Source organism: Bos indicus x Bos taurus, chromosome 9 (genome assembly GCF_003369695.1).
Source record: "Bos indicus x Bos taurus breed Angus x Brahman F1 hybrid chromosome 9, Bos_hybrid_MaternalHap_v2.0, whole genome shotgun sequence".
Taxonomy (NCBI): Eukaryota; Metazoa; Chordata; class Mammalia; order Artiodactyla; family Bovidae; genus Bos; species Bos indicus x Bos taurus.
In genome coordinates this window covers 33,246,880-33,271,464 of record NC_040084.1, presented here as the reverse complement: position 1 = coordinate 33,271,464, position 24,585 = coordinate 33,246,880, and the positions used below count along the sequence as shown (strand labels likewise).

Genomic DNA, 24,585 nt, shown 5'->3' with positions numbered 1-24,585 from the left:
CTCTAAACATCTCTCCATTGTACCCCCATTGTTTCACTAGCAATAAAATACTAAAACAACAATAATAAATAGAAAACCTGTCTATTTTCCCATACTGGTTAATGTGAGGAGAAAACACCTGCCCATTGCAATCCCACAAAAATGGTTTTAATACAGGGTCACAGAAAATTCAATGGTTTTATAGCCCACTATAAAACAGCCCTTTGTCTTTTCCCCCTAATTCCCGAGTGTCACATTTAACAAAAAAAGGAAACTACAGATAATAGAGGTGTTTGCAGATTAGCCTTTCAAGCCATAAATAACATAGGGTTTTGCTCACCTACAAATATTAAGGCAGCTTATCAATGTTTAAGTGCCTTCCTCTCTGTAATAGTTGCTAACATTTTAACCCAGGCAAATTGGGAATTTTTTCTCTCCTGTCTTCTTACATTGACAGAGTACACATTCATAAGGTTCTATGATCAGATTTCACGGTATAAAAAGTGAGGCATCGCCTGAACACTCGCCTGCTACGTGAGAGGCCCTGTTTTGGGAGATGTGTCTGCTCTACGCTTTCCTTGCTCTGCTCTCTCTCTGCTATGGTCTCGATCCTCACTGTCCTGGACGATGCAGCTGTGACTCAGAGCAGTCGGTGCAATGCTACAGGCTAACAGAGGTGCCATCGGGCATTCCTTCCACCACCAAGAAGCTCTACATCAGCCATAGCAAAATTCAACACCTTCAGGTAATCACTCATTCTCCTGCAACTTTATTTTGTGAGACAGGGTGAAGGGGTGACTGTGGGGTTGTTAAACTTAATGTAAATAATCAAAACTTAAAAGCGATGATTATGAAATTGTGTTGCAGTACTAGCTACCTGTTTGCTCTGTGTAGTGAGATGGGTATGTGCCTCTGGATATTTCATTTTAGTTAAGGAGCCCCCCCAATAATAAAATAATATTTTGTTTTAGTTTTTTAAAATTTTAATTATGTTGTTGCAGAGTTAAAGTAGAGTAATGATTCTTAACAAAAAGAGTTTGAGAGCATTGGTTTCTTCGTGTCCCCATTTTAAAAAGAATTTGGGCGAAAAAACATACTTTTGTTTATGCCATAGAAGGCAGATGATACTTATAACATTATAAGGCTATCAAGATAAACACAGCATGTGAGAATTATTCATACAAACCCTACAAACCAGCCAGGCATTAATATCTTTATGGAAACTTATACAGAAGAAATACACGTTTTTGTTTTGCCACATTACTGAAATTCTCATTCTATGTGCTTTTATTTTTTAATTTATTTATTTTTAGTTGATCTATGTGCTTTTAATTATGGCGTTTATTTTCATGCTTTCCTATTCAGAGGGCACTTGAAAAGAGTGCTATAGATCTGTCTGACTTGTATAACATGAAGAAACTTGTTTTTGACCTTTGGTATTTTGAAAGGTATCAAGAGACTAGAGTTCTCATTTTAGTTTTCTCACTAGCGATAGAATTACCTTAGGCAAGCAGTTAAAAAAAAAAAATCTCTGGACCTTATTTGTTACTTTTATGACATGAGAAGGCTGGATTAGATTGGGGATCCCAGGAATTTTCTAAATGGAAAATTCTATGACTCTCTGGTCACTGCTTCCCCCTCATCAATCCAAACCTTAAGATAAGGAAATACCTGTGTATGATCCAGATGCAGAGACTCAGCAAGGGAATGTACTTTTCCTTCAAACAGAGACACCTCCCTGTCCCCCTGTTTTATTTGGTCAAGAAATTTTAATGTAGGTGCACACAAACCCTGGGAGTTTGAAATATGTGGCATGGTATTTATTTCGAGGTTCAATAAGCACCACTGCCTAGTCGTCATCTGTTTACTTTCCTCTTCTAATCCAGTAGTGCCTAATGCCTGTCAGGTCTCAGAATTCAAGCAAGACACCTGGTTAAAGGGCAAAATGCTTAAATATTTGTCCTGAGGACTTGAGATACTGAGAGGTGGAGTGTCAACGAAGCCTGGTAATGATCCCCCACTGCTGCTCTGCAGTCAGTAAAATGAAATTATGTCTCTCATCAAACTCACTTACTGATTGAGTTCATTTGTCACTGGTTTAGGTTCACTGAACAGCAATATTGATTGGTTTAGGTTCAGTGAATAGCAATATTGCCACTTCCCTGACTTTAACCTAGTTAATTATCTCTAGAAAGGACTGTTCGCAGAAGAAAAGTTGAAGAAAGAAAGGACTGTTTGGTGAAGGAAGTAGAAAGTTCTGAGCAATAATACTTTTCTTTTCCCTTTTAAAAATCCTTCAGGCTTTAAATGACCATATTTTACTTGCATTTAGTGAATGCAATGTTATTCTGTTTATCTGGTTTGAATTATAGAATTAGGTGCCTGTATTTTAAACAAAAAGACTTAAAATGGATCTACAGATTAATAACAATATAAACTATATATATATACACACACACACACACATACACGTACATATATACACATACATAACATATACATGTATGCATGCATAGCATGTTTATATATACATATATATGTGTGTATATACCACAATTTTAAATGTGTCTATTACTTGTTCATATGATTCAATTGTCTTTGGGTCTGTGAATGCTGTGGTTGAGACTGGAGATAAAAGATGAAAAATTCAGTTCCAGGAGTTTCTTAGTGGCCTAGTGGTTAGGATTCTAGGCTCTCAACTGATGTGGCTCAGGTTTAATCCCTGGTTGGGCAACAAAGATCCTACAAGCCACACAGTACAGTCAAAAAGATTAAAAAAGTATTAAAAATTCAGTTTCTGCCCTCAAGAAAAGAGGGTTTTATTCATCCTTTTATCTGTAAAAATCCCTACTTCTTTGAGGTGCACATCATCAGACAATAACACTGTTTGTTCCTCTGTGAGTTTTATACTGTGCCCCTGTCTCTTTCATCCTAAGTCTCCTAGTCTTCCTCTCCATCCTAAGTTCTGCATCTTTTGGGGTGCCTTTAGCGTTCAATATCCTAGTCCCACACTTCCTTGAACTCACAAAAATTATCTATCTACATTTGCAGTTCTCCACAGCTGTCTACTCTCTTGTTTATATCATAATCCTCTTTATACCTGAAATTTTTCTAGTCAAAAGTCTTGAATTCCCATATGCGCTCTCTTGTCATTATCTCCTTTCTATTCAGCTGCCACATGCTGCGCTTATCATTCTACCTCACGGAGACTTCTAATCCTAGATCTACCCACATTCTCTCAGATATCAGTCCATTTCTTATTTATCTTCTTTCCCTACCTCTTCCCCTTTTGCATCCCACAATTGTGACCCTATGGACTGTAACCCACCAGGATCCTCTGTCCACAGAATTCTCCAGGCAAGAATACTGGAATGGGCTGCCATTCCCTCCTCCAGGGATCTTCCTATCCCAGGAATTGAAACTGCATCTCCTGTGGCTCTTGCATTGCAGACAGGTTCTTTACCAATTATCTCAACGCTTATTCAGCAAAGCCTCAGTCTCTGTTTAACATGATCACTTTCCTTTGTTTCTCCTATACCTGGACAGCTGGTGCTGCTGGAGAGGATCATATCTGGTGTCATACCCAAGATAACTTTTACCAAACCCAAGGTCATGACAATGCATGCCTGTATTTTCTTCTAAGAGTTTTACAGGTTTAGCTCTAACATATAAAGAACAAATAGAAATGTCTTTGGGGTTCTCCAGTGACTCAGTGGTAAAGAACTTGCCTGCAATGCAAGAGCCACAGGAAATGCAGGTTCAATTCCTCGGATGAGAAGATCCCTGGAGGAGGGCATGGCAACCCACTCCAGTATTCTTTCCTGGAGAATTCTGTAGACAGAGGAGCCTGGCAGGTTACAGTCCATAAGGTTGCAAAGAGTTGGACATGACTGAAGCAACTTAGCATGCATACAGAAATGTCTTTCTGGTGGCAGTCAATGAAAATAATTATTTACATATATCTTTTGTGGAAGAGAAGAAGGTACTTCAGATTATTCTTGTGTAAGAAATGTATAGGGACTTCCCTGATGGCCCAGCGGGTAAGACTCTGTGCTCCCAATGCAGGGGTCCTGGGTTTGATTCCTGGTGAGGGAACTAGATACCTGGTGCCGCAACTGCAGTCTCAGTGCCGCCCCCCAGTTGTGTCTGGCTATTTGCGACCCCATGGCCTGTAGCCTGCCAGGCTCTTCTGTCCATGGAATTTTCCAGGCAAGAATATTGGAGTGGGTTGCCATTTCCTCCTCCAGGGGATCTTCCCCACCCAGGGAATGAACCTACATCTCTTGGGTCTCCTGCATTGGCAAGCAGATTCTTTACCACTATCCCATTTGGGAAGCCCCCAATTAAGACGTACTGCAGTCAAATAAATAAATACATATTTTTTAAAAAGAACTATATAGTTTATCAACAAGGGAGAAGTTATGAATTCTTTTTATATTCTCTCCATACTTTCCAGAATTTTTAAATTTTTTACAGAGAACAAATGTTGCTTCGATGATCAGGGAAAATTCCAACATAGTTTAGAAAATGCCTTGCTGGCTTGGTTCACATATGTCTGAGGCAGTCACTGTGAACGTGTTGGATTCCTGTGTGCATTTGACCTAAACAGAGCCTAAGGAAGTCCTGTGACCCTCTAGTGCTTGGAAGGGGAGCTTCCCAGAACTGAAAACTGAAACAAAGCCTTTCCATGGAGAGACCAGCAGAATTGGCCCCTCTGCTCTGTTTCATTTTACTTGGCTTGCTTTTTTTTTCTTTAACTTTTCATATTATATGGTAACTTTTATCTCCATAAGTATTAGGTTCGCCAAACTGTAAAACTGTGATGGCAGGAATTTTACTTAGCTAAGCTTTCTAAGCCTGTTTCTCTTTTTTTCCCCCAAGCCTAATTGTTAACACCAAACCACACTTGCCTTGCTTTTTAACCAATGTTGACAAATGGCCAACAGTCCCAAGGTTAGCTCCAAGGCAAAAGCATCTCTTTCCACATCTCTTGAGCACAACCCTGCTCAGCCCACGGAAATGGAAAAAACAAGTCTGGCAGATTTTTTTTGCCTTTGTCAGCTCTGCAAACTCAACTGATAAGTTGAAAATCAATGGGTGTCTTTCTCATTGTGGCACCAGAACTCTATACACTTCAGCTAAATTCACGTTATAAACAGTAAAGTTAAAAATATATGTGTGTTAACATTTCTCCAAAGAAGACATACAGATGGCTAACAAACACATGAAAAGATGCTCAACATCACTCATTATCTGAGAAATGCAAATCAAAACCACAATGAGGTCCCATCTCACACCGGTCAGAATGGCTGCGATCCAAAAGTCTACAAACAATGAATGCTGGAGAGAGTGTGGAAAAAAGGGAACCCTCTTACACTGTTGGTGGGAATGCAAACTAGTACAGCTACTATGGAGAACAGTATGGAGATTCCTTTAAAAAACTGGAAATAGAACTGCCTTATGACCCAGCAATCCCACTGCTGGGTGTACACACCTAGGAAACCAGAGTACATAGACACATGTACTCCAATGTTCATTGCAGCACTGTTTACAATAGCCAGGACATGGAATCAACCTAGATGTCTGTTGGCAGACGAATGGATAAGGAAGTTGTGGTACATGTACACAATGGAATATTACTCAGCTATAAAAAAGAACACATTTGAATCAGTTCTAATGAGGTGGATGAAACTGGAGCCTGTTATACAGAGTGAAATAAGTCAGAAAGGGAAAGACAAATATTGTCTATTGACACACATTATGGAATTTACAAAGAAGATGGTAACGAAAACCCTATATGAGAGACATCAAAAAACACACAGATGTAAAGGACAGACTTTTGAACTCTGTGGGAAAAGGTGAGGGTAGGATGATTTGAGAGAATAGCATTGAAACATGTGTATTACCAAATGTTAAATAGATGACCAGCGCAAGTTCGATGTATGAAGCAGGGCACTCAAAGCCAGTGCTCTGGGACAACCCAGAGAGATGGGGTGGGGAGGGAGGTGGGATTTTCAGGATGGGGGGACACATATACACCCACGGCTGATTCATGTCGATGTATGGCGAAGACCACCACAATATTGTAAAGTAATTAGCCTCCAATTAAAATAAATAGATTAATTTTTTAAAATATATGTGTTAGGGTAAGATAAACCTGGATTGGAAGCCCAATCTTTCCACTTCCTAGCAAGAAATACTTGGACAAATTGTTCTGCCTTCTTGAGCTTTAGTTTCCCTCAGTGAAAAGGGAATAATCATGTTTACACACAGAGCTTTGTAAACATAAGCATTGTATGTGCCAGTTCCAGTGACATGGATGAACCTAGTGGCTGTTATACAGAGTGAAGCAAGTCAGAAAGAAAAAACAAGTTCTGTGTATTAACACATATATACGGAACCTAGAAAAATGGTACCGATGAACTTATCTGAGGGCAGGAACAGAGAGCAGACGTAGAGAGAGGACTTGTGGACACAGCAGGGGAAGAGAGGGTGGGACAGCGTGAGAGAGTGGCACTGACACATATACACTACCAGATGCAAAGCAGATGCTAGTGGGGAGTGGCTGGATGACACAGGGAGCTCAGCCCGCTGCTCTGTGATGACCTACAGGGGCGGAGTGGGAGGGAGGTTCAAGGAGGAGGAGATGTAAGTATACTTAGGCTGTTTCAGTTGTTGTACGGCAGAAACCAACACAAAAGTATAAAGTAAGTGTCCTTCAATTAAAAGACAAAAGATAAGCATAGTAAATATTTAGAAAATGGTAGGCCATTTTAACTAATAATCAGTTCAGTTCAGTCGCTCAGTCGTGTTCCACTCTTTGTGACCGCGGGATTATAGCACACCGAGCCTCCCTGTCCATCACCAACTCCCGGAGCTTGCTCAAACTCACGTCCATTGCATCGGTGAGGCCATCCAACTATCTCATCCTCTGTCATCCCCTTCTCCTCCTGCCCTCAATCTTTCCCAGCATCAGGGTCTTTTTAAAGGAGTCAGTTCTTCGCATCAGGTGGCCAAAGTATTGGAGTTTCAGCTTCAGCATCAGCCCTTCCAATGAATATTCAGGACTGATTTCCTTTAGGATTGACTTGTTGGATCTCCTTGCTGTGCAAGGGACTCTCAAGAGTCTTCTCCAACACCACAGTTCAAAAGCAACAATTCTTCGGTGTTCAGTTTTCTTTATAGTCCAACGTTCACATCCATACATGACCACTGGAAAAACCATAGCTTTGACTAGACGGACCTTTGTTGGTAAAGTAATGTCTCTGCTCTTTAATATGCTAAGTTGGTCATAGCTTTTCTTCCAAGGAGCAAGCTTCTTTTAATTTCATGGCTGCAATCACCATCTGCAGTGATTGTGGAGCCCCCCAAAATAGTCTCTCACTGTTTCCATTATTTCCCCATCTATTTGCCATGAAATGATGGGACCAGAAGCCATGATCTTCGTTTTCTGAATGTTGAGTTTTAAGCCTACTTTTTCACTCTCCTCTTTCACTTTCACCAAGCAGCTCTTGAGTTCTTCTTCACTTTCTGCCATAAGGGTGGTGTCATCTGCATATCTGAAGTTATTGATATTTCTCCCAGCAATCTTGATTCCAGCTTGTGCTTCATCCAGCCCGACATTTTACATGATGTACTCTGCACAGAAGTTAAATAAGCAGGGTGACAATATACAGCCTTAATGTACTCCTTTCCCAATTTGGAACCAGTCTGTTGTTCCATGTCCAATTCTAATTGTTGCTTCTCGACCTGCATACAAATTACTCAGGAGGCAGGTCAGGTGGTCTGGTATTCATATCTCTTGAAGAATTTTCCACAGTTTGTTGTGATCCACAACAGAGGCTTTGTCATAGTCAAAAATCAGAAGTAGACGTATTTCTGGAACTCTCTTGCTTTTTCGATCTTCCAATGGATGTTGGCAATTTGATCTCTGGTTCCTCTGCCTTTTCTAAATCCAGCTTGAACATCTGGAAGTTCACAGTTTATGTACTGTTGAAACCTGGCTTGGAGAATTTTGAGCATTACTTTGCTAGAGTGTGAGATGAGTGCAATTGTGCAGTAGTCTGAGCATTCTTTGGCATTGCCTTTCTTTGGGATTGGAATAAACCTGACCTTTCCAGTCCTGTGGCCACTGCTGAGTTTTCCACATTTGCTGGCATATTGAGTGCAGCACTTTCACAGCATTATCTTTTAGGATTTGAAATAGCACAACTGGAATTCCATCACCTCCACTAGCTTTGTTTGAAGTGATGCTTCCTAAGGCCCACTTGACTTCACATTCTAGGATGTCTGGCTCTAGGTGAGTGATCACACCATTGTTATCTGGGTCATGAAGATCTTTTTTTGTACATTTCTTCTGTGTATTCTTGCCACCTCTTCTTAATATCTTCTGCTTCTGTTAGGTCCATACCATTTCTGTCCTTTAATGTGCTCAGCTTTGCATGAAATGTTCCCTTGGTATCTCTAATTTTCTTGAAGAGATCTCTACTCTTTCCCATTCTATTTTTTCCTCTACTTCTTTACATTGATCACCGAGGAAGGCTTTCTTATCCCTCCTTGCTATTCTTTGGAACTCTGCATTCAAATGGGTATATCTTTCCTTTACTCCTTTGCCTTTTGCTTCTGTTCTTTTCTCAGATACTTAAGGCCTCCTCAGACAACCATTTTGCCTTTTGCATTTCTTTTTCTTGGGGATGGTCTTGATCACTGCCTCCTGTCACGAACCTCCATCCACAGTTCTTCAGGCACTCTGTCTATCAGATCTAATATGTTGAATCTGTTTGTCACTTACACTTTATAATTGTAAGGGGTTTGATTTAGGTCATACCTGAATGGTCTAGTGGTTTTCCCTACTTGCTTCAATTTAAGTCTGAATTTGGCAATAAATTCTGAGCCACAGTCAGCTCTCTGTCTTGACTTTGCTGACTGTATAGAGCTTCTCCATCTTTGGCTGCAAAGAATATAACCAATCTGATTTAGGTATTGACCATCTGGTGATGTCCATATGTAGAGTCTTGTGTTGTTGGAAGAAGGTGTTTACTATACTCTGTCAGCCTTTGACCTGCATCGTTTTGTACTCCAAGGCCAAATTTTCCTGTTACTCTAGGTAGTTCTTGACTTCCTACTTTTGCATTCCATTCCCCTATAATGAAGAGGACATGTTTTTTGTGTTAGCTCTAGAAGGTCTTATCGGTCTTCATAGAACTGTTCAACTTCAGCTTCTTCAGCATTACTGGTCAGGGCATAGATGGATTACTGTGATTTTGAATGATTTACCTTGGAAACAAACAGAGATCATTTTGTCACTTTTGAGATTGTATCCAAGTACTGCATTTTGGACTCTTGTTCACTATGATGGCTACTCCATTTATTCTAAGGGATTCTTGCCCATAGTAGTAGATATAATGGTCATCTGAGTTAAATTCACCCATTCCAGTCCATTTTAGTTCGCTGATTCCTAAAATGTTAATGCTCATTCTTGCCGTCTCCTGTTTGACCACTTCCAATTTGCCTTGATTCATGGACCTAACATTCCAGGTTCCTATGCAATATTGCTCTTTACATCATTGGACTTTGTTTCCATCACCAGTCACATCCACAACTGGGTGTTGTTTTGGCTTTGGCAAAAGTAATCTGCATTCACCTGATAAAGGGAAAAGGTTCTCTATGCTTAATAACATAAAACGACTATTCCCTGGATTTAGTTAAGAATATGACTGGTATTTACTATGTAGGCTAGTCTATATACTTTATATATAAAAATGGAGACAAATTGAAGCTCCCACACCACACTTTGTCCTCAGAGAAACTGTCCATTCAGATTCATGTCATCTCTGAGACTGGCTGCATAGTCGGCTGTCTTTTTAGGGTTTGTCGTCAAGCAGATAGAAGTGGAGGCATTTGCAACATCAAGGTCTTTTTTTCGGGACATCAACAGTCCCAGAGGTGCAAATCAATGTGTAGAGTCATTTATGACTTAATATGAAAGAAAGCCTAGAAAAAGGCAATTTAGAATGAAGAATAGATTAAACACCCTGCATCTTGGACAGGTCATTTATTTTATTTTTATTTTTTGGCCTCATCGCTTCAGTTCAGTTCAGTTCAGTCACTCAGTCATGTCCGAATCTTTGCAACCCCATGGACTGCAGCACACCAAGCTTCCCTGTCCACCAACTCCCGGAGCTTGCCCAAACTCATGACCATCTCATCCTCTGTCGTCCCCTTCTCCTCTCACCTTCAATCTTTCTCAGCATCAGGGTCTTTTCCAATGAGTCAATTCTTCACATCAGGTGGCCAAAGTATTGGAGTTTCAGCTTCAGCATCAGTCCTTCCAATGAATATATAGGACTGATTTTCTTTAGGATTGACTGGTTTGTTCCTCTTGCAGTCCAAGGGAATCTCAAGAGTCTTCTCCAACACCATGGTTCAAAAGCATCAATTCTTCAGCATTCAGCTTTCTTTATAGTCTAACTCTTACATCCATACATGACCACTGGAAAAACCATAGCTTTGACTAGATGGACCTTTTTGGTAAAGTAATGTCTCTACTTTTTAATATGCTATCTAGGTTGGTCATAACTTTCCTTCCAAGGAGCAAGTGTCTTTTAATTTCATGGCTGCAGTCACCTTCTGCAGTGATTTTGGAGCCCAAGAAAATAAAACCCGTCACTGTTTCCATTGTTTCCCCATCTATTTGCCATGAAGTGATGGGACTGGATGCCATGATCTTTGTTTTCTGAATGTTGAGCTTTAAGCTAACTTTTTCACTGTCCTCTTTCACTTTCATCAAGAGGCTCTTTAGTTCTTCTTCACTTTCTGCCTTAAGTGTGGTGTCATCTGCATATCTTAGGTTATTGATATTTCTCCTGGCAATCTTGATTCCAGCTTAAACCTTCCCTTATATGGAAGATTTGTACTATATAATCTCTAAAATTTCTGCTTTTCTAAAAATATGATCTGTGTCCAGATCTTGTGTCTCATTTGAAAAACATTAATTATAGACCACAGGCAGCAGAAAATGTATTAGAAAATGATGAGTTGAGGAAGAAAGGGCTTTGGAGTTCTGTAAACCCTGTTGAAATTCAAACTTGCAGGGTTATGAAGAGAACTAATAATGACATGTAAAAAAGCACATGGAACTTGTAGATGCTCAACAAATTCAAAAACAAAAAGTACTATTCTTGGGACTATGACTAATTAATGCATCTGATTAATCATTAAGAAAATATCAAATGTTAGCAGCAATATATAAGCCAAGGCAGCTGCCAAAAATTTTATGATTAAAAATATTTGTTTATTGAATTTTTAACACGAGATTCTTCAACTAGTGTACCATTTTAGGAGATGCTTTAAAATATACCATAATTCACATCACAGGTCCTCCTATAGTATAATCACATATAACAAATATGTGCTGCAGAATTAACCCACTTTGAAGGTATTAACCGTATACTGGTATTACAAAAGGGTTCAACTGCACAGTTAAATCAACATTTAGAAGCTATAGACAGTAAGACATAAAATTGTGCATTGAAAATTCCAGCTTAACTGAATTCTAAATCAGGTTGAAAATTTTGTGAAGATTTATTAAGCTGAGGAAAATCTGGAACAATTCTTCATTTACCTAAACATGATTTTACTCGAGAAACAAATACCAAAAATTACACCATCCTAAAAAGGAGGTAGATGTCAAGCTAGGAGTTTGGAGGGTATGTGGAAAGATAGGTGTGCTTAAACTTGCAAACCATGGAGAAAGTGTATCAGATTCCTAAAATTGAGGAGAGGAATTGCATTAGGTCTGGGGTATATGCATGAATGGACTCCTTGCTCTACAGACATGGAGACACGTGTATCCTATTTGTTTCTTCATGAATCTTTTTCATCAATGAAACAAAAATTGGGGAGTGGGAACAAGGAGACTAGTTTTCCAAACTATAATATACTTGAAAATGTCTTTCTAATAGGCCCATCCAACTGATAGCAGTATCTAGGACATTAAATTTTTTTTACTTTTAATGCTTAAAATTGTTTAAATGTAATTTAATAATTTTAACACATCTAGACAATGTGAAATATAGATAGATAATGAAAATTCCCTATAACCTTACCTTCTAAGAGTTAGCAACTCTAGTTAACAGCTTGGTGAAATTTCCAGATTGTTTCCTTTTTGGCTGTTACAAGATGATGCAACAAAGAACATCCTGTCGCACACATCATTGTGCAATTTGTAAGCACTTCTACCTAGAAGTAAACTTGCTGGGTCAAAGAATACACAGCAAAAGTTGGCCAATTTTATGTCTATCAATAGTATATGAAAGTGCTTAAAATATTTTAGACCTCTTACACTGCTGCTGCTGCTAAGTCGCTTCAGTTGTGTCCGACTCTGTGCGACCCCATAGATGGCAGCCCACCAGGCTCCCCCGTCCCTCTAGCAGGTGTGAATAAAAATGGTCAGGACCTGAGTTTCTATCCTTTTCCAAGAGATAATTTAAAACCACATGGAGCCCAGCCTGTGCTCTGTGATGACCTTGAGGGAGGGAATGGGGTGGGGAGCGAGGTTCAAGAGGGAAGGGGTATATATCAGATCAGATCAGTCGCTCAGTCGTGTCCAACTCTTTGCGACCCCAAGAATCGCAGCACGCCAGGCCTCCCTGTCTATCACCAACTCCCGGAGTTCACTCAGACTCACGTCCATCGAGTCAGTGATGCCATCCAGCCATCTCATCCTCTGCGTCCCCTTCTCCTCCTGCCCCCAATCCCTCCCAGCATCAGAGTCTTTTCCAATGAGTCAACTCTTCGCATGAGGTGGCCAAAGTACTGGAACATAAATGTATATAATTATGACTGATTCATGTTGTTGTATAGCAAAACCAATACAATGTTGTAAAGCAACTTCCCTCAAATTAAAAAAAAGTTTCATTACTTAAAATTTTTTTTAATTTGAGAGAAGTTGCTTTACAATATTGTATTGGTTTTGCTATACAACAACATGAAGAATCCCAGAGACGGCAGAGCCTGGTGGGCTGCCATCTGTGGGGTCGCACAGAGTCGGACACGACTGAAATGACTTAGCAGCAGCAGCAGCAGTAATAAAATAAAATAGATCCTGAAGGAAAAAGCTGAAGTATCATTAGTATTGAATGGAAACGTATATGCCTTTTTAAAAATAATAATCCTAATTTACTGCTTTTCTCCTCTTTTCCCCATCCCTGCTTTTTTTTTTTTAATAGCTCTCTAACTTTACCCAAATGTTAGCTCTAGAAGATTTTCTTCTGCTGGCCAGTGGAACAGAGTCAGTAGAAAACGACACTTTCAAAACTCTGAGTACTTTGAAGACCTTGGAACTCTGGAAAAATAAGTTAAGACGGGTCCCCCGTGCTCTCCCAGCCAGTCTTGAAGTGTTAAAACTAAATGATAATTCAATATATGTCCTTCACGGATCTGATTTTGAAGGACTGAAGAAATTAAAAATCCTTGAACTGAAAAACAATCTGATCTCTTCTATCTCTACCAGCATGCTCTCCTCCCTTGTCAGTCTGCAAAGCTTGATGTTAGACGCCAACAACATCGAGAATGTGGAGGGACCGCTGGCACTTCCCCATCTGAAACATCTGAGCATGGAAAATAACAAGCTACATCTCATACCAGCTAGCTTCTTCACTTCCCTTCAGTCTCTGCAATTTCTCAGTTTCAGTAGTAACTTTCTGACTAAAATTCCTATTAACCTCCCCAAATCTTTGCTCTCTTTAAAAATGGAGAGAAACCAGCTCAAAGCGGTGAGGTTTCGAGATATGAAACACTTAGAGAATCTTTCCCACCTTTACCTGTCAGAAAACTCACTCTCTTCCATCGAGGGGGCACAGCTCCTTGCCAATTTAACCACCCTTGAGGTGTCCCAAAACCAACTTCAGACGTTGCCCCTCCGACTACCAGCCCGGCTACAAAAGCTGGATATCAGCAATAATCTGATTCGGAAAGTTACCGCACAAGATTTCCGGGACCTCCGAGATTTGAAACACTTGTTTCTGGACAACAACATTGTCAGCTTGTTTGAAGCTGGAGCCCTGCAGAAGTGTTCCCAGCTCTCCAATCTGGCCTTGGAGCAGAACCTACTCCTGTCTATACCTCTGCGGTAAGTGAGCTTTATCATCTGTGGAACTTACCAGAGAAGTCTTCCAAAGATGGGGGCAACTAAGTACATTATACAAGAAAGAAAAGTAGTCCAGGTAAATGTAATTTATCTGATTAAAGCTATCCAAGGGTTCAGAGGCAGAAGTTTTAAACAAGGGTTTGGAATCTCCAGCCCTCAAGCTGACTCCTACACTAACTTACCTTGCCTGTGGGACAAGATATCAACAGATCTATATTAGAGATCTGTATTAGAAGCAACTGCAGCTTCAGGGAAGTATGCTAACGAACATCACAGGGGGCTATTACTTGTAAAAATGTGTTCTGGTTGTCTAAGCTATGGCCTGGATCCAGCAACAGGCGCACTAGGCATGTGCTTAAGGGGGTGCATGCTTAGTCCTGTCTGACTCTTTACAACCCCATGGACTGTAGCTGCCAGGTTCCTCTGTCCATGGAATTTTCCAGGCAAGAATATTGGAGCAGGTTGCCGTTTCCTACTACAGGGGATCTTCCCGACCCAAGGATGGAACTCGTGTCTCTTGCATCTTCTGCATTGGCAGGCAGATTCCACTGCACCATTTGGGAAGCAAGGCATGTGTTTAACACTAGCAAAGCAAGGACCCCAGGAAAAACTGAGGGGGAAAATGTAGTAAGACATTTATATTTTTAAAAGCATTGAAATAGTTTATAAGGGAAAAATCAAAATCTTGAAATCTAACATTGTATTTATTTTGAATTATGCATTTAGGAGTCATTTGTTTTTCTCAGTGCTGTGGGGTGCTGCTTAGTTTTCTGTGGGCCTGTTTGTGAGTGTGTGAGTCAGTTTGTGTTGGTCTTACCTTATGTTTTCAGTTGTTTCTTTTATTCTCTTTGTCTCACACACACAAACACACATACATCCTCATACTCTGGCGCTTAATAAATTTTTTCCAAATATCCCTACTTCTATCTCCAACCCACTGTACTTGTTCCCCTCTAACCAAAGTCATAATCTGTTACTAATATGTTCATGTTAATTGACTCTATTTAACTTTTATCCCATGTTTCACATTTTAAAGTAGAATAAAAATAGAAGAGTAAGTACTATTATTCTCCTTAAAAAGATACTATGTTGTTTATTAAACAGCAGATTCTTTTTCTTTGTGGGGCAGTGGTCTTTGTGGGGCGGTGGGCAGGGTGTGCAGGGGTGGGAGTGTTCTAGACACAACAGCCAGTACAAAGACTCTAAGGCTAGAGCATGTGGTCAGTATTTCAAGACTCTCATTCTTAAGACCAAGATCATGTCATCCGGTCCCTTCACTTCATGGCAAATAGATGGGGAAACAATAGTAACAGGGGAAATGGTAATGGGGAATGGTTCAGTTCAGTTCAGTTCAGTTCAGTCGCTCAGTCGTGTCCGACTCTTTGCGACCCCATGAATCGCAGCACGCCAGGCCTCCCTGTCCATCACCAACTCCCAGAGTTCACTCAGACTCACATCCATCAAGTCAGTGATGCCATCCAGCCATCTCATCCTCTGCGTCCCCTTCTCCTCCTGCCCCCAATCCCTCCCAGCATCAGAGTCTTTTCCAATGAGTCAACGCTTCGCATGAGGTGGCCAAAGTACTGGAGTTTCAGCTTTAGCATCATTGCCTCCAAAGAAATCCCAGGGCTGATCTCCTTCAGAATGGAATGGTTGGATCTCCTTGCAGTCCAAGAGACTCTCAAGAGTCTTCTCCAACACCACAGTTCAAAAGCATCAATTCTTCAGTGCTCAGCCTTCTTCACAGTCCAACTCTCACATCCATACATGACCACAGGAAAAACCATAGCCTTGACTAGACGAACCTTTGTTGGCAAAGTAATGTCTCTGCTTTTGAATATGCTATCTAGGTTGGTCATAACTTTCCTTCCAAGGAGTAAGCGTCTTTTAATTTCATGGCTGCAGTCACCATCTGTAGTGATTTTGGAGCCCAGAAAAATAAAGTCTGACACTGTTTCCACTGTTTCCCCATCTATTTCCCATGAAGTGATGGGACTGGATGCCATGATCTTCGTTTTCTGAATGTTGAGCTTTAAGCCAACTTTTTCACTCTCCACTTTCACTTTCATCAAGAGGCTTTTGAGTTCCTCTTCACTTTCTGCCATAAGGGTGGTGTCATCTGCATATCTGAGGTTATTGGTATTTCTCCCGGCAATCTTGATTCCAGCTTGTGCTTCTTCCAGTCCAGCATTTCTCATGATGTACTCTGCATATAAGTTAAATAAACAGGGTGACAATATACAGCCGACGTACTCCTTTTCCTATTTGGAACCAGTCTGTTGTTCCATGTCCAGTTTTAACTGTTGCTTCCTGACCTGCATACAAATTTCTCAAGAGGCAGATCAGGTGGTCTGGTATTCCCATATTCCCATGGGGAATGGTAACAGGTTTTATTTTCTTGGGCTCCCAAATCACTGCAGATGGTGACTGCCGCCATGAAAGTAAAAGATGCTTGCTCCTTGGAAGAAAAGCTCTGACAAACCTAGACAGAGTATTAAAAAGCAGAGACGTCACTTTGCTGACAAAGGTCCATATAGTCAAAGCTATGGTTCTTCCAGTAGTCATGTACAGATGTGAGAGTTGGACCATAAAGAAGGCTGAATGCTGAAGAATTAATGCTTTTGAACTGTGATGTTGGAGAAGACTCTTGAGAGTCCCTTGGACAGCAAGGAGATCAAATAAGTCAATCCTAAAGTAAATCAACCCTGAATATTGATTGGAAGGACTGATGCTGAAGCTGAAGCTCCAGTACCCTTTGGCTACCTGATGTGAAGAACTGACTCATTGGAAAACACCCTGCTTTCTGGGAAAAATTGAAGGCAGGAGGAGAAGGGGATGACAGAGCATGAGATGGTTGGATGGCATCACCAATTCAATGGACATGAGTTTGAGCAAACTCTGGAAGATACTGAAGGACAGGGAAGCCTGGCGTGCTGCAGTTCATGGGGTTGCAAAGAGTCAGACATGACTGAGTGACTGAACAACAACATTCTTGTTATTTAAATAATTTCTCTACTATATTTTCGACTACTGCATGCTCCTCCAAAAAATATGCATCAAGTAAAAAGTCACAAAACAGGTTAGGGAGTAACTATCTCACCTAAGGATTCTCAGCAGGCTCTGACAGCCATGGACAAAACTGTGAACTTGGTGAATTTTTCTATTCAGGTGACTTTTAGAAAGCATTTGGGGAAGTAATCCTGCTAAGTTTAATGAGTGAAAAGTAGCTTAATTATTCTTAATTACTTCTGACAGAGTATCTGTGTTTTAATAAGTGACTACAGAAAGCACAATGCTTTTACCCAACAGAATGTATAATGGGTTTGCAAGCCTGCTGCCTAAAACTCAGCATTCAAAAAACTAAGATCATGGCATCTAGTCCCATCACTTTATGGCAAATAGATGGGGAAACAATGGAAACAGTGAGAGACTTTATATTTTTGGGCTCCAAAATCACTGCAGATAGTGACTGCAGCCATGAAATTAAAAGACACTTGCTCCTTGGAAGAAAAGCTATGACCAACCTAGACAGCATATTAAAAAGCAGAGACATTACCAACAAAGGTCCATCTAGTCAAAGCTATGGTTTTTCCAGTAGTCATGTATGGATGTGAGAGTTGGACTATAAAGAAAGCTGAGAGCTGAAGAATTGATGCTTTTGAACTGTGGTGTTGGAGAAGACTCTTGAGAGTCCCTTGGATCGCAGGAGGATCCAACCAGTCCATCCTAAAGGAAATCAGTCCTAAATATTGATTGGAAGGACTGATGCTGAAGCTGAAACTCCAATACTTTGGCCACCTGATGTGAAGAACTAACTCATTTGAAAAGACCCTGATGCTGGGAAAGACTGAAGGCGGGAGAAGAAGGGGACGAGAGAGGATGAGATGGTTGGATGGCATCACTGACTCAATGGACATGAGTTTGAGCAAGCTCCAGGAGTTGGTGATGGACAGGGAAGCTTGGTGTGCTGCAGTCCATGGGGTCGAAAAGAGTCGGACATTTCTGAGCCACTGAACTGAACTGACTGAAGCCTGCTGCTGCTGCTGCTCAGTCGCTTCCGTCCTGTCCGACTCTGTGCAACCCTATGGACTGTAGCCCTCCAGGCTCCTCTGTCCATGGAATTTTCCAGGCAAGAATACTGGAGTGGATTGCCATGCTCTCCTCCAGGGGATTTTCCCAATCCAGGAATTGAACCCAGGTATCCTGCGTTGCAGGCAGATTTTTTTTTTTTTTTAACCACTGATCCACCAGGGAAGCCCTTGCAAGCCTGAGCTAACCCTAATTTTCAAATCTGATTTCACAATTTGGATAACTTTTAAAAAGCCCATTCATGCCTAGACCTCACTTCAAACCAGTTACGTCATCACCCCAGGCATCAGTATTTTTAAAAAGCTCCCCAGATGAATTTAAGGCATAGCCCAGGTTGAGAACTACTGGGAAAGGACAATGAGGCAAGTAATGAGCGACCAGGGGGTAGCTCATGGGTATGCCCATGAGGCATAAATGAAGCCACACAGCTCTCTACTCTGTCAGAGAACTTGGCCTGTGTTCTTATAGAAAGTGATTTTTAAATTCCCCATCATGACCACCAAACCCCTACTCTGCAATTTTTCTTTGAATTGGAAATTTGGAAGGACCCCAAAAAGTTTTTCCATGGTTTCCCTCCTATAAAGAATTAAAGTACAATACTATCTATTCCTTGGGCTTCCCTGGTGACTCAACCATAAAGAATCTGCCTGCTAATGCAGAAGATGTGCATGTGTTCCCTGGGTCGGGAAGATCCTCTGGAGGAGGAAACGGCAACCCACTCCAGTGTTCTTGCCTGAAAAATTCCATGGACAGAGGAGCCTGGCAGCCTACAGTCCATGGGGTCGCAAGAGAGTTGGATATGACTGAGTGACTCAATCACAACTTAGAATTTAGACTACCCAGAACCTGGGTCTCACTTTTTGCTGCTTCTCATTTCACCAGTCTGCAGCTCAGGGAACAAAGATAAGTTACACCATTCCTTCATTATTCACAGTTTGGATAATTCAAATGCAGAATAGCTTTCTACAACCTAATGAAGCCAGTTAGCATTTTTTTCTTACACTCAAGTGCCATCTACTGACAAAATGGGGGTGTGCCTCTTTTTACGCTAAGAAGGGGTATTGCCCAAAGAACAAACAGCATTTCTAGACACTTGTTTGTCTTAAAATCAGGGCTACATTTTTATAGAAATCAGATTTATAAAGACAAACTATATCAAAGAAATAAATGACTGCCAAAAGCAGGAAATTACTGATTTCTCTTATAATACCATTTTGATTATCCATAACAACATGAAAGAAAAAAAGATACTTCTAAGAACAGGTACAGTTTTTGGCTACCCAGCTGATAATTGAATAAGTGTGTTTGTTTAAAAGAAAAGCTTGGCTTGCTCATTGTCCTTAGTTAACATTTTTATGTGACTTCTGTGCAGTGAATACTTGGAAAATCAGAAGCCTTAAAAAGCTAAATAACTGGGACTTCCGCAGTGGCCCAGTGGTTAAGACTCCACTTCCAATGCAAGCGGCATGGGTTGAATCCCTAGTCGGGGAACAAAGATCCCACATGCTGTGGATGTGGCCAAAAAAAAAGAGCTAAATAATTTACCTGAAGTCACATACTAGTAGATAGAATAGCCAAAGTTAGAACTCAAAGTCTTAATAAGTAGACTTGACTCTTGAGTTTACCATATCTTTCCTCAGCTGCTGTGCCCCTTGTACCCTCAATAGTTCCAGAGCCTTGGTTGCCGCATCATCACCAATTAACAGTCCATTTTTGGGGGGGAAAAAAAAAGCTACACACAGATTTTCTGTATAACTTTTCGAGATGTAAGCTGGATAAGCTGGTGTGTGCACAAAGTTACAGTCTCTCAGGGATTAATTTCAAACTGAATTTAACTGTGGATATCAATTTGAAAATTGTTAATTGTATTAACAACAGACTTATTAAGAGAAAATGTCTTTGCAGAAGCTTATACCACACTTAAAATGTATGAAGTGATTTTCCCTGGTAAATTAACCTATTTTGTTAGGTAAATTTAATTCCAAATTTTAAAAAAGTCACTTTAAACAAGCATGACTTTAAAATATTCAAAAGCACAAATACTTATGTATGTATATATATTATATGGTTTAGGAGATGAATACAAATATAAAATACATAAACATAAATATATACAACTATAAAATGTAAATATCAAAGAAAAAAACCAAGGACAAAATTTAGGCTAAGTGCCAGTAACCATGGGCTTCCCTGGTGGCTCAGATGGTAAAGAATCTGCCAGCAATGTGGGAGACTAGGGTTCAATCCCTGGGTTGGGAAGATCCCCTGAAAAAGAAAATGGCTACCCATTCCAGTAGCCTAAAAGATTAACCTTTTAGAATTAAATTCATCTAAAAATAACACTATAACAAACAAAAGGTAATATTGTTGTAAAATATGGTTAAATTCATTTGTTTCTTTCTCTTTGGCATAGCAATCATATGACTGAGACCACCATAAAAAATTCCAGTGAATACTAAAAAGCATGAAATAGAATACATTCACATGGCATGGAGATAGCATTTGGGTGGTATTTTTCAGGACCTTTTTTCCCATAAAACTTTTTCGCTTATTGCACTTCATAAAGAGAATGAAGTGAAGTGGCTCAGTTGTGTCTGACTCTTCGCGACCTCATGAACTGTAGCCTATCGGACTCCTCCGTCCATGGGATTTTCCAGGCAAGAATACTAGAGTGGGTTGCCATTTCCTTCTCCAGGGGAACTTCCCGACCCAGGGATCCAACCCGGGTCTCCCAGATTGTAGGCAGACGCTTTACCGTCAGAGCCACAAGGGAAGCACTTAATGGAAAGTTGTTGACTCAGAGAAAGATTTTCAGTTCACAACTGTGATCCTTTTTTATTTTTATCAACAGTTGTTAGCATGAAATTTTTCAAATTGGTAGCCACAGTTAAATTTTTTTTTTCTGATTATACAGCAATACCTGTTCAAGGTTGAAAACTTTGTGTGCTGAGAAACAAAGGAGTCATCTATAACTGCTCAATCAGAACCCATGTCTAGCCATAAGTTGTTTTTATGTATTTCAAATCAATTTTGTCTTCTATTTTCCCCATTTAACATTATTGTGTAGCTTTTTTTTTCTGTTTCTTTATTTTTTTTGTTTTATAAATATCACTATGGACCCAGAGATCTTAATTCATTCAGTGAGTTATGGTTATTTATAGTTGCTAGTCTCTTTTGATGCTCAAATTTCCTTAATAGGAGCCTCTCCAAGCTGGTTCCTGTGTTCATGGGACACAATTCCATTATCTCTATTTAAAAAAAAAAATTGTGGTAAAACACACATAACATAAAATTCACCATGTTAACCATTTTAAAATGTACAATTCAACATTAAGTATATTTGCACTGTTGTGCAACCAGCGTCCAGAACTTTTTCATCTTGTGAAACTGAAACTCTGTACCCATTAAACAGCTCATTTCCCCTCTCCCCTAAATCCCTGACAACCACTATTCTACTTTCGGTTTCTATGAATTTGACTACTCTAGACATCTTATATAAGTAGAATCATACAGCAGTTATCTTTTGAAGTGAAATGTTTGTCAGCCAGTCGTGTCAGACTCTTTGTGATCCCATGGACTGTAGCACACCAGGCTTCTTTGTCCGTGGAATTATCCAGGCAAGAATACTGGAGGGGGTTGTCATTCCCTTTTCCAGGGAATCTTCCTGACCCAGGGATCGAATCCGGGTCTCCTATATTGGAGCAGATTCTTTAACGTCTGAGCCACCAGGGAAGTTATCTTTTTATGACTGGCTTTTTTTCCCACTTAGCGTAGTATCCTTATTCATGTTGTAGCATGAGTCAGAATTTCCTTCGTTTTAAGGCTGGATAATATTCCATTGTAGGTACTTATATTTTGTATTTTGCTTACTCATTCATCAATCAATGGACATTTGGATTGCTTCCACATTCTAACTGTTGTGAATTTGACATGGGAGTATAACATGGGTGCATAAGTATCTCTTTGAGAACTTCTTTTCGATTCTTTTGAGTATATACACAAAAGTGGAATTGCTGGATCATATGGCAATTGTATTTTTAATTTGGGGAGGACCACCATACTGTTTTCCATATCGTCTGTACCATTTATCCTCCCATCCACAGTGCACAAAGGTTCCAATTTCTCCACACTCTTGCTAACACTGTATTTTTGGATAGCAGCCATCATGATAGGTGTTCCAGCAATCTCTGAACAATTCATTGCGTTCTGGTTCAGATGTTCTAGCTTATTTTGCCCCAGACATGGAATTAGCCATTTTTTCAAGATTTTCACTGGAGGAGAAAAATATATGAATATAAAATAGAAGAAATCAGAGGATTAGAAAATAAGTCCTATGAGAAAGGGTTAAAGATCAATAGGTAAGACTTAGGTTTGTACTTTAAATTATCTTTTCAAAATAAAGCTTGTTTTCTAGCTTCAGAGGGAACAGAACGGTGCAGCAAACTTGGATGTTGCTCAGTCTGAGTTGCCTCGGCAGTTTGGAATGACGGTCACAGCCTCCTCTCACATCCTGTTTCCATGCTTTTTCAGGCTCCCAGGAACCTTAGCCAGGCTGGACCTAAAAGGCAATGCCATCCAGGATATTGCTGAGAGGGAGGTCAAGGATCTGAAGCAGCTTCAGGTTCTAAACCTCAGGAACAACAGGCTTTCCGCTTTAGACCTCAAAGCCCTGGAGGTGCTGCCTCGCCTCCGGCACCTGTATCTGGATGGAAATCCATGGAATTGCACCTGCAGTCTCCTGAGAGCCAGAGAGGTCCTGAAGGCCAAGGGCACAGATGTGAGGGGAGGACAGTGTGTGGCACCAGCTGAACGACAAGGGGAGAGCTGGATGTCTTCCAAGAAGATCATGAAGCAATGTGAGCATCACTTACATCTGACCGAGAAAAGCAAAGAGACCAAAAAGAAACCAAAGCTGGAGGAGCACGCCAGCATCAGAATCAATGTGGATGATGATTATTATGATTATGAGATAGATTAAGGATGAGCTTTGTTTGCAGTTTAGAAAAAGATTTTGTTTCTTTCTTTCTTAAATGTAGACCTCATTTTTAGAGCAGTTTTAGGTTCATAGCAGAATCGAGAGCAAAGTACAGAGATTTCCTGTATACCCTCTACCCCTACACAAACATAGCCTCCTGCATTACTACATGTCCCACCAGACGTGGAACATTTATTACAGTTGATGAACCTGTATCAGTGCATCATAATCACCTAAAGTCCACAGTTTACATTGGGGTTCACTTTTGGTGTTGTACATACCATCAGTCAGTTCACTCAGTCATGTCCAGCTCTTTGCGACCCCATGGACTGCAACACGCCAGGCCTCCCTGTCCATCACCAACTCCCAGAATTTACTCAAACTCATGTCCATTGAGTCAGTGATGCCATCCAACCATCTCATCCTCTGTCATCCCCTTCTCCCACCTTCAATCTTTCTCAGCATCAGGGTCTTTTCCAATGAGTCAGTTTTTCTCTTGAGAGAAGACTTTTTTTGAGAGTTCAAAAGTATCAATTCTTCTGTACATACTATGGGTTTGGACAAACATATAATGACATGTATTCACCATTATAGTATCACAGAGTAGTCTCACTGCCCTAAAGGTCCTCTTTGCTCCACAAAAAATGCTTTTTAATGTTCAATCTGTTAAGCAGAAATATATAATACATTTAGATATGCAATAAGTTTAAATAAGTTTTTCTCTTTTTTTTTAATGAATGAAATGACAGTTAAGTTGAAATGACGGTTAAGATAAGTTGAGGTGGAAGGAGTAATGTAGAAAAGATCAACGTTCAGAAGAAGATGTAAATTCCTACCATGTTAAAAGTAATTTGTGTTTTATACTGAAACCTAGACAAACAGTAACGCCCAATAAAATCGCCATCTAACTTCCTGCAAATTGAGCAGATCGTTTTCTCAAATAAAGTGATGATTTCGTATATGAAGCTGGTACCTAAAGGCCTATACTATACACGTTTGCTTACAAGAAATAAAAATGGACTCTAACTTCAAGCAGGAAAGAATTTATTGAAAAGATTGGGACTAGCTCACAGAATCAAAGGAAAAACTGGAGCATATGGTAAGGATGGAGATCAGGTCGGGCCCCAGGGAAAAGAACGTAATGGAGAGTCCCTGAGCTTTTTCAGGGTTCTCTCTGCAGAACGAAATGTTCCACTATTATCAGTGTTATTAATAGCTCCCCTCTTCTCAGGAGTCACATCCTCAGAGGGAGAGACTAATTGTTCTAGCTTGAGTCACATGTTTGCCTTTAACTAAGGGACAGAAGCCAAGGCTACTTTGACAGTCTCCCCACGACCAAAGGGAAATCAGAAAGGGAAATGTAAACTGTCAGTGTAATTACCGCAGATGTCCC

The 24,585-nt window shown here is 40.3% G+C and overlaps 1 protein-coding gene across 1 annotated transcript; it reads left to right on the top strand.

The window, feature by feature from the left end:
• The first annotated feature begins 416 nt into the window (after positions 1 to 416).
• On the top strand, positions 417 to 24,224 carry LOC113898199 (nephrocan-like). Its single transcript, XM_027551124.1, has 3 exons — positions 417 to 724; positions 13,209 to 14,110; positions 22,748 to 24,224. Exons 1-3 carry the CDS (start codon positions 536 to 538, stop codon positions 23,193 to 23,195), a joined length of 1,539 nt encoding a protein of 512 aa, XP_027406925.1. The 5' UTR covers positions 417 to 535; the 3' UTR covers positions 23,196 to 24,224.
• The last annotated feature ends 361 nt before the right edge of the window (positions 24,225 to 24,585 follow it).

What these genes read in the sequence shown, in the direction of transcription:
- LOC113898199 (XM_027551124.1), top strand. Translation starts at nt 536, where the DNA reads ATGTGTCTGCTCTACGCTTTCCTTGCTCTGCTCTCTCTCTGCTATGGT. An exon ending in GCAAAATTCAACACCTTCAG is followed by an intron (nt 725 to 13,208) that starts GTAATCACTCAT and finishes TTTTTTTAATAG; the next exon opens with CTCTCTAACTTTACCCAAAT. An exon ending in CTCCTGTCTATACCTCTGCG is followed by an intron (nt 14,111 to 22,747) that starts GTAAGTGAGCTT and finishes ATGCTTTTTCAG; the next exon opens with GCTCCCAGGAACCTTAGCCA.